At 38.8% G+C, this 16,820-nt stretch overlaps 2 protein-coding genes across 9 annotated transcripts in view; one reads left to right on the top strand and one right to left on the bottom strand.

Moving 5' to 3' along the window:
- LOC116287860 (solute carrier family 2, facilitated glucose transporter member 12) overlaps positions 1 to 16,820 on the bottom strand; it is a 28,924-nt gene that overhangs the window by 10,698 nt on the left and 1,406 nt on the right. Inside the window, exons 2-6 of one of the 4 annotated variants that reach the window (XM_031694553.2) lie at positions 11,904 to 12,138; positions 1,297 to 1,417; positions 1,041 to 1,172; positions 747 to 831; positions 238 to 338 (exon numbers count right to left, since the gene is read on the bottom strand). In XM_031694553.2, the coding sequence (XP_031550413.2) occupies positions 238 to 338; positions 747 to 831; positions 1,041 to 1,086 (232 nt within the window). In that variant the 5' untranslated portion in view covers positions 1,087 to 1,172; positions 1,297 to 1,417; positions 11,904 to 12,138. Of the gene's footprint in view, positions 1 to 237; positions 339 to 746; positions 832 to 1,040; positions 1,418 to 11,903; positions 12,216 to 16,820 lie in introns of those variants that run through there. The other 3 variants (XM_031694554.2, XM_089025600.1, XM_089025601.1) reach the window with 3 other exon arrangements.
- On the top strand, positions 2,325 to 16,344 carry LOC116287861 (tachykinin-like peptides receptor 86C). 5 transcript variants are annotated; one of them, XM_031694558.2, is made up of 4 exons: positions 2,325 to 2,548; positions 11,124 to 11,306; positions 12,384 to 12,598; positions 13,617 to 16,344. In XM_031694558.2, exons 2-4 carry the CDS (start codon positions 11,285 to 11,287, stop codon positions 14,439 to 14,441), a joined length of 1,062 nt encoding a protein of 353 aa, XP_031550418.2. In that variant the 5' UTR covers positions 2,325 to 2,548; positions 11,124 to 11,284; the 3' UTR covers positions 14,442 to 16,344. The 5 variants fall into 5 exon arrangements, with proteins under 5 accessions (XP_031550418.2, XP_031550422.2, XP_031550423.2 ...); XM_031694562.2 differs by lacking the exon at positions 2,325 to 2,548 and adding an exon at positions 3,609 to 3,803; XM_031694563.2 differs by lacking the exon at positions 2,325 to 2,548 and adding an exon at positions 6,914 to 7,035.

The following is a 16,820-nucleotide window of genomic DNA, read 5'->3' as shown; positions in this document are numbered from 1 at the left end:
TTATCATTTCATCATATATTTCATACTACAAGAGGGACAAGAATTTAACAAATTTCAAAGGGGGGGTCACTTTTTTATGCAGACAGAAGAAAGGGGGAGTCTAAAGATTTTACATCACTGTTTATAGAGATTCCTCGTTCCCACTCCCTCCTAAAAAATGAATGGTACCTTATAAATGAATGCATCATTGACTGCCTAATGACTAATGGTAGAAATTTATAGACACAGTCTTCTTACCAATATCATAACCAAAGAGAATACCACCAAGACCAGCCAGAAATGACGCCAAAACCATCAATGTTTTACCTGGACAAATATTACAGCAACCAAGTGGTTGGCTGTATTACCATAAAATGTAAAGTAAAAACATCATATTTGAGATCCTCAGCAGTAGTAAACCCTTGTCCAGGGGGAGGGGTGTTAGGGGGGGGGCTGGCATTAGTAGTCAGAACCACAAATCTCAATCTGCCATTAATGAAGACCTGAATGGCTATTGCCATGTTTTGTTTTTCTTCCCTAACACCCACCAACCTGAACCAATATCCCTCATCAATACTATTTTCTGCCATACCTGCGAAGTATGTTTAATTTTTAGTCACATTATTTATGGCAAAAACTCAAATAAGGATATAAAAATGAGATGAGGAGAACGAGAGATAAGATTCACAAATGACAGCGGAAATGACCTTTTCATCTAAAACAATTATCCAGCTAGCCGACATAGCCAACCAGTCCGTTATAAATACCTAAAATTGACGGGTTGGATTAATTCAAATTCCTCATCAAGTTTTGTAGCGTTTGTACTTGAATGTGTTGGTGATATAAGTCTATCTGTAAAAAAAGAAGAATTGAAGTAACCACGATAGGTAAGCTTATATTTTTAAGAACATATTACTCAAAAAGCATGGATTTTTTGTCATACCTCGTTAATATTTCAAGAATTTGATGTACTTAAGTTTTAAATTCATCGATATTTAATAATTCCTGTACATTTATTTGCTAAGATAATAGTTTTTGGTGCAAGTAAATGCACAACTGACCTCTAACGTTGAAGGACGATCCTTCTTCTTCTTCTAGATCCGCCATGTCGGCTATCAACACTATTGGGTTGCCGGTCTTATATAAACCACAGGAAGCCCGTAAGGTGTTCAGGTTACACTTTCATAAGTCACCTGTCAAAGTATATTGTTGACAGTTGATAAAGTGATGAGAATGGGAAGGCAGTAACGGATCTTTGATTGATATCTTGCCATCTGAAAGTTTACCTTAGGGATTTCTATAACCAAGTGCATTTACCTTTGTTATTTTTGCTTCTTTTCATCCACCTATCCTCCCATTCTTTCATATTTTCTTTCTTCCAATAACTCTACAACTTATTCTAATTTCATTTCATTACGAAGTACATTTTCTCTCTGTACTAAAAATTGAAGAAGAAGAAAAAAAACAATCGTTAAAGGGAGCGAACATTTCTAATTGATCATCACTCAGTGGACTTTAAGGCCGAACATCCGTCGTTCGGTAAAAGCCCCTTCAAAAATGCCCCAATTTGATTTCATATCTCTTATCTCCATTCTGGACTGAGACAAATCAATATCTGACTGTTTATACAGTAAATCCACTATTTTAAAGTTTTTCTTAGCGTTTTGCCAAATTCAGCGGGTATAAAGAAACCACTTAGGACTAATTGAATTCCATTAAAGATATAACTGTCTGATAACAACCATTTTTCAAATCTAAAGATTAAAACAAAAACAAAAAAAATTCAGGCACCATAAAAACAGTTCAAATACATGTTGATTGTGCCTAAGTAGAGGATTTCTTCGGACTTTATTCATACGGTTTGATGGCAAAAATCTGAAAGGATTTATTGAAAATGTCCGCCTTAAAGGTGGATTTCTTTCGGTAAGGTTATTGGGATAACTCAAGTGATTGTCTAAAACGTAAAGTGCTTTTCGAGGTCGCCGGTATGGCTCCTTCAACGAGACAGCCAATTTCAAGGCGTCGTTTCAACGAGTTCAGAGTATGTGTTGCATTTTTGTAATTATTTTTCTGTTGATTTAAAGCGAGTTGTTAATTTTTCTGATCAAAGAAAACGTGAGGAGACCCATTTGGTTTGTTTTCTTAAACCTTAGTTACGGTAAACCTGTGGCATGAATGCTGTTTGCACGAGCTAGGTCATGGCACACTCACATTATGACAAGTCAGATGGGATCCAATTATTGAATTGTCGTATCTATGCGGATTATTAGGAAAGTAATGTAAAATGGTGAAAGACGGGTTTGGAAACTGTTGACATCATGGAAGGCTAATTTGCATTCAATAGAAACTGCAGCGCCACACAACATTCGCGCGTCGAGACAATCTCTACTGAGACACCGCGGTTATCATGTTACATCATTTTTCGCCTTTTAACCTTGCATTATCGTTAATGGTTATGCATCGATACCTATAGGGCCTGTCACAAGGACCGGCTGCCGTCGAAGAAGCCCCGAAAGCTTTGAACTTCAATCTATTCTTAGAGGTTTCTGGAACTTTCAGTCTTTGAGAGGTGAGTTGAATTTGGCTTGAGTTTTCAACGGCCAACCTGTTTTTATGTTTGAATGGTTTGACTTGTTACTAGATTTTTTCATTTTCTCACGCCTAAACGAAAATCTCGAGCTCTCTTTTTCTCTCATTTTTGTTCAAACCTTTGTTAGTCCTCTGAGTATATGAGGCTTTAAAACTACACGTACTGCAAAGTACTGACTGGTTCAACAATCGTGAAATGTCTTCAGTGATCTCTAATGATCAATTAGAGGGGATCTTGCTATAATTCACCCTGTGTTTGCTGAACCTGAATCAATGTCTATAATCGAAATGGCTTTCTCGTTTGTTGATTAAATCTGACTAAAACTACATTCATTACAGTCAAAAACGGTCAAGATTCAAGATTTCAAGGGATATTGAAATTGATCCTTGGTTCTGGATTTTATCTTTTCTTTGTGGCATTTTGTCGTTTCTTTTTATGAACGACAAATAATGTCCTTCCCAAAATGCGAGTTAGAGATCATTTTGCTTGTTTACTTTCGCTATTTCTGACGAAATAAACACAAGAACATTCCGCGCTAAATTTTCTCCTGAGATTCCAAAATATTAGTCATTTCGAGGTGAAGAAATGTGATTTTCATCTGCTGCAATCTGATATACTTTTGTTTATCAGGAAAATCCAACCATCTACGTTTGTTAATCGAATTAGTTGAATCGATCAATCAGAGGCTTTCCTGATCTATCGCAAAGCTGCACTACAACAAATTTAGGCTTAGTCAAGAGGATCAGTTTGAAATCATCAATGATTTTGTTTCGTAAGCATTAATGTAGGCTCCTCTAGCTGCTCTCCTAAAAACACCACACCTATAGCTCCCAGTTCCGCGCAGCTTCTCTACAAGGGGTCATGTGCGATCAAGAAAAAAAGTGAATCGTGAAAAAGAGGTTAAAAAGTTTTCTATGACGTCGTCTTTAGAGGAAAAGCTTTTACGTCAAGCGCGTCCATGTACGTAATAAAAATACATGTCCTTGTAAGTATATATTATCGACAACTAAGGATACTTTCCCTGCTACACGTGGGGTGTAATCACTTCTTTCCGCTTTCCAGAAATAGCCCGGACTTGTTTCTTATAGATATTTGTAAGGATTCTCCGCTGCATAGATATAAAAGGTGTAAAAGTGCGGATTTGTAGCAATTTAGATCCAACGTCGTGGAGATAACAAGAGAAAGACGTGGAAAGTAAACCTCGGAATCTAAATAAGTTGGACATGGGAGAAGAGTAAGTATCGGCAGTGCATCTTAACAACTGTTTCGTCTAACAAACGCAGATTGATTCTCTGGCTCACACAACTGCCGCACAGATATCAACTTAATAGGATCGTGAAAAAAGAATTGCGCACATACTAGCACTGCTCACACTATTGTAGCGAAGATATCAACTCAGAAAGGTTCGTGAAAGCAGAATTGCGCACATGCTAGCACTACACTACGCTAGCTCACACTAATATAGACATTAACTTAATAGGATCGTGAAAACAGAATTGCCCACATGTGAGTACTACACAACGCTAGCTCACACTATCGTAGTGAAGATATCAACGCAATAAGATCGTGAGCAACTTGCTTGCTAGCACTACACTATGCTAGCTCATCATACTATTGTAGCGAGGATATAAATCAATAAGATCGTGAAACCAAGATTGTACACATGCTGTATAGCATTGTACTGGACCAAAAAAGGCGCGTTCTAACAGGAAAGAGAACAGTTGCACGTTATCAATTCGCTGACAAAAATTCTGACTTTTTCTCCTGATTTTGGACAGCTGGAAATTCTTTCCTTTTTCTGATAACCCTACGTGCAAAGTCTCACAGAGCCTCTGTAGCCCACGAAACTGTCAAAAATCACGTGACCAGTTTCGCAATCAGGAACAGTTGATTTCAATAACTGTATGCATCGTAACACTTATGCATCCCACTTAAAACTTGAAATCCCCTTTCAGCGCCAATTGAATCTCGGAAGAGGAAACGAGTCTACGAATAACTCTAAGTTTTGGCAATTAAGCCGTCTCTCCTGATTGGCCAATGAGCAGTGCTTATCTAAGCTATTCATGTGGCTCTTCACGTTAACTTCACCAAGTAAGCACCTATTTGTTGAAGTTGGATTTTAAATTAGGCCTTTTCTTATTTCCCTCGGCTTGCTTTATCCTTTATAAGGTCATTAACTTCTCTACATTACATTTTGGCCTTGCCGTTTCGAATTTCATGTAATGGTCAGAACATCATTCAACTTATATGTATGATTCTGATAATAAAGATAAGATCGGACTTCCAGTCAGGGCTTGCTATAAAAAGACAACATATTCTCAGTCGCACGACCTAACTTTGAATGCTTGCCGTTATTGTGACTCCATATTACTTCAGAGTTCCCGCTAATGTTTTCAATTATCTACACTTCTCTTTAAAATCTTAAAAGGCATTTATTATTGTATAGACTGCTTACATGACAACAGACTTGGTTTCGAGTGTCGCTCGGTGGTTTGGCAATATCATTTAAATGTCTCTTTTTCATGTATGTGAGAGTACCGCGCAGGTTACCGCCGCGACTGATAAGCGTGGAATTAACTTAACATGTAAGATATATGCGTCGATGAATTTATGCAGCTTATTTTAGTTCCATGGATGTGGGAAGCAAATCAAAAACAATTTGACCTGTGCAAATCTCCACGCTCATTCGTCTTTGATAGGTTAGCATTATCTTGCTTTATGGTATTCAATTTTAACTTTTGTTAAAACTCTTTTTTAGCCGCCCCAAAGAATCAGTTTTAGCGCGTAGCTTCCACCTGTGCCGGCGTTCAGTATTTCCAGACCACTATTAACACAGCTACACTTCCTTAGGATTTTCTTAGGTAGGGTAATTAAATTCACATTGTTGTATCTTTAACAGGGTATGTTCATTTTGAGATATTCTTTTCTCAGTAGGGTAAAGGATGGATTCAGAACCCGACGGTACCCCTACCCCTCTCAGGGAAAAATGGTTTTATACTACGAATATTTTACTGTCGTTCTACTCTTAACGTGAACATACGAGTTTCTTTTATTTCATTTTGTTATTTGAGTAAATATACTTTTATTTTTTCTTTCTCTTTCATCATTTCATCGGCTTGAATAGCTTTTATAGACTTTCAATACGTGTAAATCGAATTCTACTGTTTCTTTCGATTCATAATCGGATGCCAACTCGAGTGTTCACGGACAGCTAACCACCACATAAGCAATACTTAAACTTTTTCTTCAAATTTCCTTTTAACTTCTACTCGATCGTTCTTTTCTTTTCTTTTCTTTTCTTTTCTTTCTTTTCTTTTCTTTTCTTTTCTTTTCTTTTCTTTTCTTTTCTTTTCTTTATTCCATTTTTATCTCTTCTTAGTTTCCTTTCTTTATCACTTACCGCAGGTTCAAGTACCTACTTCTCGAACTTTCCTCTCTTCTCTCATATCTCTCCTTTTTTTCCTTTATTCTCCCGGTAATTGTTCCGTGTGTCCTTAATTCGTATAAGATTCTCCAATCGAATCCTTATATATTCATATTCTCCTTCATTTCCTCCGATCTTATCTACGACTTTTTTCTTCCTAATCTAATTTTCTATTTTTTCCCCCTTTTATTTATCATGAAGTGTATTAAACTCTACTACCTCACTTATACTAGAGAAAGACCTTGATCCAAAGCTAATATCAAGCCGTGTCTTCAAGTGTGTAACTCTAAAAACATTTACATGGCTTACCGACGCATGGAAATGCTTTCCTAAAACAATATCAAAGAAGCGTAATAAAGTGAAGAGCTTTGATTTGAAGTGGCTTAGCGTCAGAAGTACCCGGCATAGATGTTGTCCAGTTTTTCTTCAAAACACAGGAAGTAATCCCGGCGAAATCAATCGACTCGGAAATCGAATTCAATCGAACGCAATCACATGACTGGATTCGATTGCATTCGGCATTCGAACAAAATCGAATGTTATATTGTGCTCGATTGACTCAAATCGCTCCTAAATTACAATCGAACGTAATCGAATGTTCGATTAGGTTTTATTGGCTCCATTTTCGATTTAATTCGATTACCCAATGCAATCGAATTTAACTGAATCATTCGATTGTAATCGATGGAATCGAACGTTCGATTTCGTTCGATTGATTAGGCCGGGAGTAATACATCAATTCTACTCGATTGCGCATGTGTTTTTGAGCTACGAAGACGCATCAATCCTATTGGTTTTCCTCAAGGTTTTTAACTTATCAATGATTGATCTTGGCCTTCAAAACTTATTTCATCAAATCTGCAATGATTTGCTAATGTAGTGGATAATCTGACTGTGGATACAACAGGTCCAACAGGATGAAGGCTGTCCGCCTTTGAAGCCTGTATAAGCCAGATCATAAAGCTTGAAATTCGAACTAGACAAGCAAGATCCTGAAGTCCATGCTTAACCGTCACTTTTTGAAGAAACATGTACTAATCAGGTAAAATATAGCATTTTTATCAGCCAGATGAGCCCAATTCATGATCGTCAACACTCATCAAAATCCCGTGCCTAATCTCTACTGACAACAGTCAGCACTCAGACATTCTCTCACTAGTTTAGAAATGGAATTCGCGACTGAGGGTAAATATGGAGTTGATAAGAGATCAGAAAAAAGAGAATGAAAAGCTTGCCGTAGTTATGGCAGTCAAAGTAACTCAGTTCTGGGCTTAAAACGTCCTTATTCTTGCCGTGATTGTAATTTAGCTGAGGATTATTTGTCAGATATGTTTAAAATGCTACGAAAAATTAATCCCGGTATAAATATTATTCACTCGTGAATTAATCCCTGATTTCGTCTGGAAATCTACGGTAGAATTATAAGGCGTTTTTTTTCTTTTTTCAATAAGATGAAAAACTCATATACTCGTATATAAATAAGAGCGCACTGACACCCTGTCGGATTCGATCTGCGTGCTTCAAGCATAAGTTTCAGGCCCAAGGGGAGGGGGGTAGGGGAAGAGTGAAACTCTGCTTAGAGGCTTTGCCATATACACCTATTTCGAAAATCGTTGTCGCACCAAGAGCCTAAAGTAACTAGCCAAGGCTCCAGAGAACGTCGGTACTTTGAATTAGAATTTATTTATTCTTGGTTCATGCAAGTGGCTGTATCTCTCCAATAATTGTCATCTCAAGCAGCCTTGCTTGGAGCAATTTGTGAAGTCAATAAATGAAAATGCACCATGAATAAACTAATTACAGCTAAAAGTACCGGCGTTCTCTGAGGTCTTGGCTTGTTGCTTGAGGCTTTTGGTGCGACAACGATTTCTGAAATAGGTGTATAAGTGCTTGAGCGCTAGTCAAGGGGCCTAATTACTATGTACTCAATGATGCAATATTCGCCGGTCTTGCCAAAGGGCGGTCTTCAAGACGCGTAAAATATTTCCTGTCGGTAGGCGGTTTTGTTCAAAATCATGGAACTATTCTGATAGAGACCAGGAAACCAGGACCGATCTAAAACTAAACACATAACATTAGGGGTAGGTGAGAGATATATAAGTTTGATACTTAGGCTATTAGACGAACGTAAATGAAAACGATCGATTAAGAGTTGCTAAGAAAAGACATAAAATCGCTTGTACCAGTTATAGAAGGAGAATCCGCAAAAGATAGTATCCTAGTAGACCCTTTCACGGTTTCCGACGCCATATTGCTTGGGGGGCAAAATTACTAAGGAGCGTAGGGGAAAGAGATACGTTTTTCCTTATATTTCCTTTCTGAGGTAAATTTTCGAGACCAAACTTTTTCTGTAGACGGAGAATCCTCTGTTCAATGTTTTGTGACGTTTTTGAGCCGATCGAGTCATTCTTGTAGAGGCAAGATTTTTTTTACGGTCAAATTGAACCAGTATGATTGAGTCGCAAAACTCGCAAAACCCAAAGCCTCCGTCTCTCTGAGAACCAGTGTTATGCTGGCTCCATCGGCTCATGAACAGCGCACAAAATATTGAACAGAGGATTGATTCTCCATCTAAAGAAAAAGTTTGGTCTCGAAAATTTACCTCGGAAAGGAAATGTAACGAAAAACGTATCTCTTTCCCCTACGCTCCTTAGTAATTTTGCCCCCCAAGAAATATGGCGTCGGAAACCGTGAAAAGGTCTATTGACCCTCATGAATTTTTTGCTAGGTAGTATTTGCGTATTGAGTGTGCTTGTTATGAAGGGGTGTACGTTTATTTGAAGAGCAAGGCGCAAAACGTGAGAGTATACCCTGATATTCCTAATAGCTTAAGTAATTGCAATTTTATGAGTGCAATCTTGACGCCAATTTGTGATGACTTCCTTTGAACGTGTTCAAACATACTTGCAAGTTGTGATAATAATATACAAAGTTTACAAAGCAACGTAATGCTACATATACTACTTTCTCATGCAGATATTCTAATTACTACTACTGCTACTGCTACTGCTACTGCTACTGCTACTGCTACTGCTACAACAAATTAGTGCAAAGTGTTGTAGGTCTGTCCGCCCGGTCTACGGCCTGGTGAGGTCTACTGAACTTACTAATTTGTGCAAGTTTGTACAATTTCTTACAAAGTTTTTCATGGATATATGGCGTGCACTCTACTAGTACTTCTCAGTCTCAGTTTGAAAAAGGTTTTAATATTGAATGTTGATGGATGGTACTTGCGTCATGTCGCCGTATTTATGGATGAATGTTGACATGTAATGAAGGAGCCAAAGTAGAGTATTTGCCACCAAACCGCCTTTTTTTAATAGCATCTCTTAATATCTCAGCTTCGACGTCAGTAACGTAACAAGGGCCGGGGAGCAAAACGTTTTACTGAACTTTTGTATATGATGGGAAACTCTTAAGATGAAACACGTACGCGTTTTTATTGGCGGGAAAATGATACATTGCCCCTATAAGTGCATGTTCGATGTACCTTCCAAGGTCGTTCCCTAACGATCTAAAATGGTCATTGTGAATCCAGCTCTCTCGTTCCCGTCCTCTCCTCTCCTCTCCTCTCCTGGATGTTCTTGTCCAGTTCTCGAGTTCTCGTTCACTGTATCTTTGAAGTGATTCTGAGACGATAATCACTGCTCGAGCGGTGATTATGAGGTTTTCCAAAGTTTGTCAGAGTGGAAGTAAAACAAAAACGTTTTTTATCCTTAATTTCGTCTTTTCTCTGATATTCAAGTCTAAAATTATATATCATAAAACAACTATTCCCCTAATGCTCCGTTATGATGGCTCGTTAAATATATTCACAGATAATCGTCAGCACTTCGCCTTCGGCGAATAATCGCTAAATATTTCTTCTCAGCTCTTACAATTACTTTCCTTCAACTAATTTTCAGACTTTTATCGATTCTTTCAAAGGCGCTACACATCGAGACTCCTATGTAGTCGTTTTAAAATTATATGACTCTCTTGTAGTCGTTTTAAAAATATATGAAACTCGAAACGTTCGTGAACGCACGACAATCCCTTTTTCAATAAGTCATAAAAGTGGCAACTCTTAAAAACCCCTTCTTTGTTTCATAGACCACTTCTAAACCGCCCAAATTACGACCGGAGAATTGTCTCTTTGTTCAGTTCTAATCTTTGAAACAGCATCATTGTTTATAAAATGCACCACTATATCAATGTTTTTTTCTGCTTTTACGATCTTATTAACATGTTAATTACAAAGTGTTGAGTCGCATGCACTTGAACAAAACCACAAATAACACAAAATGACTAAAAATAAGTCAAGTCAAGTCTACTAATCTCAACTCATCTCAACCACCTTTTCTTTGAGATACACTTGTCATATTCTGATATTGCACGCTCCATTAACTTTGACGGGTACTTTATCTCTTAACTTCAATGAGGTAATATAACGATTTGGACTGATACTATTTTGGGGATTTCTCAGCGATTTTTCTTTCAACTTTTTGCCGTGAAGAGTGAAGTATAGACTGATATTGACGCGTCTCCGGTGGCCGACTTGGCAATCATCGAGTATTTAGTACCAATTGAGAATACTAAAATAACTATTAGGAATATCATTCCTGGATTAAAACAGAGTTACGTGCGTAGCCTTTGGAATACTAATGCGAAGCCAACATGAGACACTGAAATATAAAGTGAGTGAATTAGAGATGAAAGAGATTTTCAGCTAAGCCGTGCAAACAGACAGCTATAACACAACACAGTTCCATCCTATCTTGACGAATTTTAACTTTAGTTTCCTGTGGCTTGAACAATAACACATATTTTTTTCCAAATTTGTTCCAAACTTTCTTCAAAAAATATCGTCATTCTGGCGCCAAGTTCACAAACATCATTGTATAATCGGTACGGAATTGAAAGACGTCGTATTTTTTCTTTCCACATAATTCCTAACAAGATCGAATGATTTCTAAACATGTACGCATTTCTGAGTACGTGCTTACTAATGATAGATATGCTTTTCTTTCTTTTTTCCTCGCACAAAAAGAAAACAAAAACGAACGTCTAATAATTACACTGTTAGCGAGTTCCGTGTATTCATAATTGGAAATTAATCAACTTAACCGAAACTCTTTTTCTCATTCACAGAATTCAATAGCAGCAAAGAAACCATCAAGCTCATTAAAACCTATGAAAAGAGTATAATACTGGCGTGGGGACTAATTTGGAAGGATTGTCGGTCATTTATGTGCTGAATAACCGGCTTTCTTAGACACAAAAGACTTTTTTTCGAGCCTACTTCATATATCATGGACAACAGCAGCAGCAGAGGTAAGATTACCATAGATTTTCATTCGCTGTTTCCTCTTGGAAGCAAACTGACTGGGGAAGCTTTCGTGGTTTCTATGTCCTTGCACTACTCGTCAAGAACATTGACCAACACTAAAAATCCAATATGCCGAGAGAGAGAAATAACAAGAGGTTGAAAATCAAAGTTCGAAAGTGTTTGAATAGAATTGAAATACGCTTTTCAATATCACTCTTGAAACTACAGCCGGATTATTTTTTCCTGAAGGTTATAAAAATTTTTACGCGGTCAATGGCAGACCAACGCGTAAAAGTATTCAATCATGTGAGAAATTAAATTAGTCATTGGAATTCGACCCAGGTAAATTGTCGAGAAATCTCCTATAAAACACTAATCCCTTCTTAGTGAAATAAATTATCATTCTGAATCACATTGAAATTTGAGTAATGTTTATTGGAGTTTGAGTGCAGTCATGAAAGGTAAGGTTAGTGAGTGAGAGTTTTTTTGCAAAGTTCTCAATTTGTACTGTGACTGACCGCGAGTAACGCCGCCGGAGGCAATTTCAATTTACTGAGGAGTAAATTTATAAGAAAAAATGTGGTTGAAAGTGAAAAACTCACGTTACGGCCATGATCGTGACGTTACCGTGTACACACATTTCCATTGGCTGAGCATTAATTTTTTGCGCTCTCATTGGTTTAAATGGCATGCCAGTTACGTGCCGTGCTGTTTCATCAACATGCGCATTCGATTTCATCGTCATGGTAGTGGCACCCCTTCTGCGCACACGCTTGCAAGCACAGTAGTGAGTTTTACTTCATCTTCAAGCACCGCCGCCACTGCTGTTATAGGCACCTTCATTAAAACAATAGAAGGATCAAATTGGATCAAATTTTGTGGTTTCAAAATTGCGCTAGCTAACGACAGTCGCCAGTAGCTTTTAAAGATATCTTTTGAAAACGTCTAAGAAAAGCCCCCTCTCCCGTCCCATCCCAACCCCCCACCACCAACCAACCCCTGGAACACATACCTTTACTAATCATCACTCTCTCTCTCTCTCTCTCTCTCTCTCTCTCTCTCTCTCTCTCTCTCTCTGCTAGTGACCAATTCCACAGCGACCTTATCAGGACAGGCCCTTGCTGTGGTTGCTATGACAGCTGCATATTCAATCATCTTTGTTGTTGCGCTGCTTGGCAATGCTTTGGTGATTTACGTGGTCGCTTCTCGTTCGTACATGAAATCTACGTTTAACTTTTTGATCGTCAACATGGCGATCGCGGATCTTCTCGTTAGTGTTCTTATCATGCCGATACAGGTGAGTAGGACCATTTCGTACTCTACCCTCCCTCCCTACCTCAATCTATGTGCGTTGCAGCCAGATAGTACAAGGGATTAGCTGTAGGTACGGTACGTCTGAGGGCCGACTTGTATCTCCCCTGATATCACGGCTAGAACATTATCCTGCGTAATCCGTACACCCAAAGGTGAAAGGTCTTAATTCCCCCGTCACGCCCGCCGAAGTTCATACGACGCCTCAGTTTCTGCGGATGTCTCGGGGGTATGGCAAATTGTCTCGGGGGTATGGCAAAGTGGAATCAATAAAATTTTTGAAGTTCAGTAGGTAGACGTGGATTAGAATCACAAATATCCAGATAAGGTTTTTAATTTTGTTTTCAAAATATCATTTTTTCTTCAAATTAGTTACTGGATTCAAACTCATCAACACTGGTATTCTTTTTGGCGGAAAGAGTGACTGATTCGTTTTTACGTACATTAAGCAATATCGGTCTGAAAGATCGAGCTGGTTACTGTGCGGATACTTCAACCGGGACCACTATGATAAGTTAGTACCATTAACCAATCACATTGCGACATGGTTTGATATTTTTTAACCAGCCAATCAGATAGCGCATCATATAATAAGAGCGTGAGAACATGATAATCTGATTGGCTAACACTGTTATCAGTTCAATCTCTGTCTAGTTTACTGTTATCTGATTGGTCAGTTATATTCAAGTGGTCCTGGTTATTGTGTCCGCACATTAAAATGCTGCCTTCGAGAATATTCGATTGACAAGAGCTTTCGCCGCCATCTTGAAAATATTGAAACGAGAGAGACTGTAGACGAGTATTTGGTTCCCAAAGCACGCCGGGTCCGAGTTTTTGAAACCCATAAGTCCTTTCGGTCATTGTACCGTTATAGTCTCTAAGGGTGGAGACGGAACGGACGAGCGAGAGACTGTGGAAGAGTCTATTTAGGGCCATTACATACAAATGGCTCTAACTGCGAAATATTGATAGGACTAAAGCACTCTTTTCTTCTTCTATATCAGGTGAAGTTTTTATATGCTGGTCAAAAATGGATCAATGGTGGTTTCGGCGTGGTTTCTTGTAAATGGGTAAACTTCTCAGGAACCCTTTCCATTGCGGCGTCAATCATTGCACTAGTAGCCATATCATTGGACCGTTATTTTGCTATCATCCACCCCTTCAAACACTTACCAGTCATACGCAACACCAAGATCATAACATCATTGATATGGAGTTTCTCCGCGCTCTTCATGTTTCCTTACCTCCTGATCTTTGACGTCGCTAAAGCAAATGACGGGCAAGGTTGGGACTGTCGAATGGTATGGGACATTATTTCTACATCACCTACCAAGCAATTTGAATTTGCGCGTAGTTTCTTCATGTTTACTTTGATTGGACTTTACGCGGTACCATTATTACTGATCGCGTCGTTGTATATTAGGATTGGGAAAAAACTTTCATCGCGTAAGATTCCTGGACATTCAACGGCTAAAAGCATACAGAAAGCTCAGACATCAAAGCGGAAGGTCCTGCGCATGCTCACGATAGTAGTCATGGTATTTGCACTTTGTTGGCTTCCGGCGCATTTAATGCACCTGGTGATATATTACAACACTCCTTTGTTCTGGCGACTGCTTGCCACTGCTCCTTACGTGGAGAATGTTGCGTTCTTCTTGTGTCACGCAAACAGCGCTATCAACCCTTGTCTGTATGTCACGCTCAACGAAAAGTACAAACGCGAGTTTTTTAATCTGTTGAGTTTTTGTTTTCCTGGGTTGAAAAAAAGAGGGAAGAGAACGACGATGACCACGATGGCCATTAGCGAGATACATCATGATAACTCCTAGAGTGTATGACAGTACGAAGAACCTGTGCTGGACACATGATCAGTTATAGAAGGACTGACGATGACCTCGATGGATAGCGAGATGTATAATGATGACTTCTAGAGTGTATGACAGCAAAAAGGCACCTATGCTGGACATATGATCAGTTATAGAAGGACTGACTACGACCTCGAATATTAGCGAGATGCATCATGATGACTACTGGGGTGTTTGACATAGCACGAAGGTACCTATGCTGGACAGATATCCTGGCAAGACACAGCACTATCAGGCAGTATAGATCCAGAGTATGACTATAACTCACGGGATTTAAGACCCTGGTTCATGGTCGTACTTTTTACCACAAATGTAAATTTTCTCGCTTTCTGCTTGGTAGAGAGGCGTGATAAATAAGAGGATATACCAACAAATTACGAATCGCTCGCACACAGAGCCAGCGCGCGATAGAAACCGTTTTGCTTTTAACTCTTTGCGTTTATTTAAGTTTAAAATAAACGAATTTCCGATGTTATAGTACTATTATTTACCACGATATGATGTTAACAATTGGTCAAAATGTTATGTACTTTGAGGCGTAGCTAAACCATCGGAAATTTATTAAATTTTCGCGATTTTCAGTTTTGCTATTGCTCTTTACGATACTGCAGCAAAAAATTAATTGTTAGAAGATCCTTCTTTGAATAGCCTGCGTGCAGCCGACCTAACTAACGCAGGCTGCCTTTGACAGGCGCCTTAAAGATAGTATCCATTTGTCTTTCTGCGCCACTTTTCGTGAATCTATTTCAAAAAAACGTCTAAGAAATGATATGAAACAGACTCCATGTGCACTAGCAGTCCACATAGCGTGGTCTTTTACATTAGTTAACATAATAAACCATCTGCAGAACAGTTTTCGTATCACGTATGACTTTCAAAAACTCCTGACACAAACGCGGTCTTGACGCGGCAAGGCATACGCCAGACCAATCAAATTGCGCTAGGAATTACTCTCATCCAATCAAAAGCCGGGGACACGGTCACGCCAAGGTCACGGTACTGCCAAACCAATTACATTTCGCAAAAAGAAATCTGCTAATCAAAATTTTAGAAAACATCACTGTCGCGGCAAGACACGCATATGGCACCGAGCTTTTCACAGTCATACGAAAACTGCCCTAGACCTCTTTAGATTGAGCGTAAAGTTTTATCCATTTCAGACCACGTGCCATTCTCTTGAGAATGAGATACTTTGAGTTGTATCCATATTTATGCATCTTCTCTTGCGCAAACATTAAACAAAGAAATAAAATGATCTAGGGAATTAAACGTGTGGTCTGAAATGGGAAAACATTAGGTCTATTACCACATAGGCGAGCTAAACAATATACGTACGTGTTTATCAGTATTTATGCATCTTCATAAATCTATGAAAAAACATGTAAGACAAAAGATATCTATACGGCAGACTCTATATGCACTAATAGTGCGCACAGCAAGTCAATAACGGATATTTACAACTAAGGGAGCATTTATTATTTAGGAGGGGGTGGGCCGGAGGAATTCCTATCAACAGTAATGTCAAATCTTTAGACCCCGCCTTTTCTTCAGACTATATAAAAAAGTGACCATCCCCTTGAAATTTCTTATATTCTTGTCCCTCCCCTTTATGTAGTATGAAATATTTGATGACCCCTTTTTGACTGAGTAGAAATTTAATGGCCCTCCCCTGGATTTCTCCAACCCACCTTCTCCCAAATAATTAATGCTCCCTAATGACGTATCTCATAAATCAGTTAATAACACCGCTGAAGTGATCTATAATTTGGAATAATCAATCACGTCTCAGTGTGAACAGATAATCCATGCTTCGTTTGGGTGCGCACTACATCAATAAAACTAACCAGATACAGCCTTATAAACCTAACACGTGTGTTCCTTTGATGGGCAAAAGCACTATTAGTAGTCTATGGTCTTGTCACTCTTGCGGCCCTTGTTAGTGTCGTTAGGAGGTTAGGTGCGCACTACATCAATAAAACTTACCAGATACCGCCTCATGAACCAATAACACATTTGTGTTACCTTAATGGTCAAAAGCACTATTAGTAATCTATGGTCTTGTCACTCTTGCGGCCCTTGTTAGTGTCGTTAGGAGGTTAGGTGCGCACTACATCAATAAAACTTACCATAGATACCACCTTATAAACCAGTAACACGTGTGTATTATCTTAATGGGCAAAAGCACTATTAGTAATCTATGGTCTTGTCACTTTTGCGGTGTCGTTAGGAGGGAGGTTACGGGAAAAATAAAAACAGTTGCGCAGACTGTTGATGGCCGGTGCCGTTGATTGGTTATGATAACCGTCGGCTCCTGCCTCGAGACAGTAGTAAACAACGCCATAA

The sequence above is a fragment of the Actinia tenebrosa genome, unplaced genomic scaffold (genome assembly GCF_029948245.1).
Source record: "Actinia tenebrosa isolate PJP-AT-01 unplaced genomic scaffold, QUT_ActTen_1.0 PGA_scaffold0__85_contigs__length_37466705, whole genome shotgun sequence".
NCBI lineage: Eukaryota > Metazoa > Cnidaria > Anthozoa > Actiniaria > Actiniidae > Actinia > Actinia tenebrosa.
The sequence above is the reverse complement of the archived record's forward strand: the minus strand, read 5'-3'. Positions and strand labels throughout refer to the sequence as shown.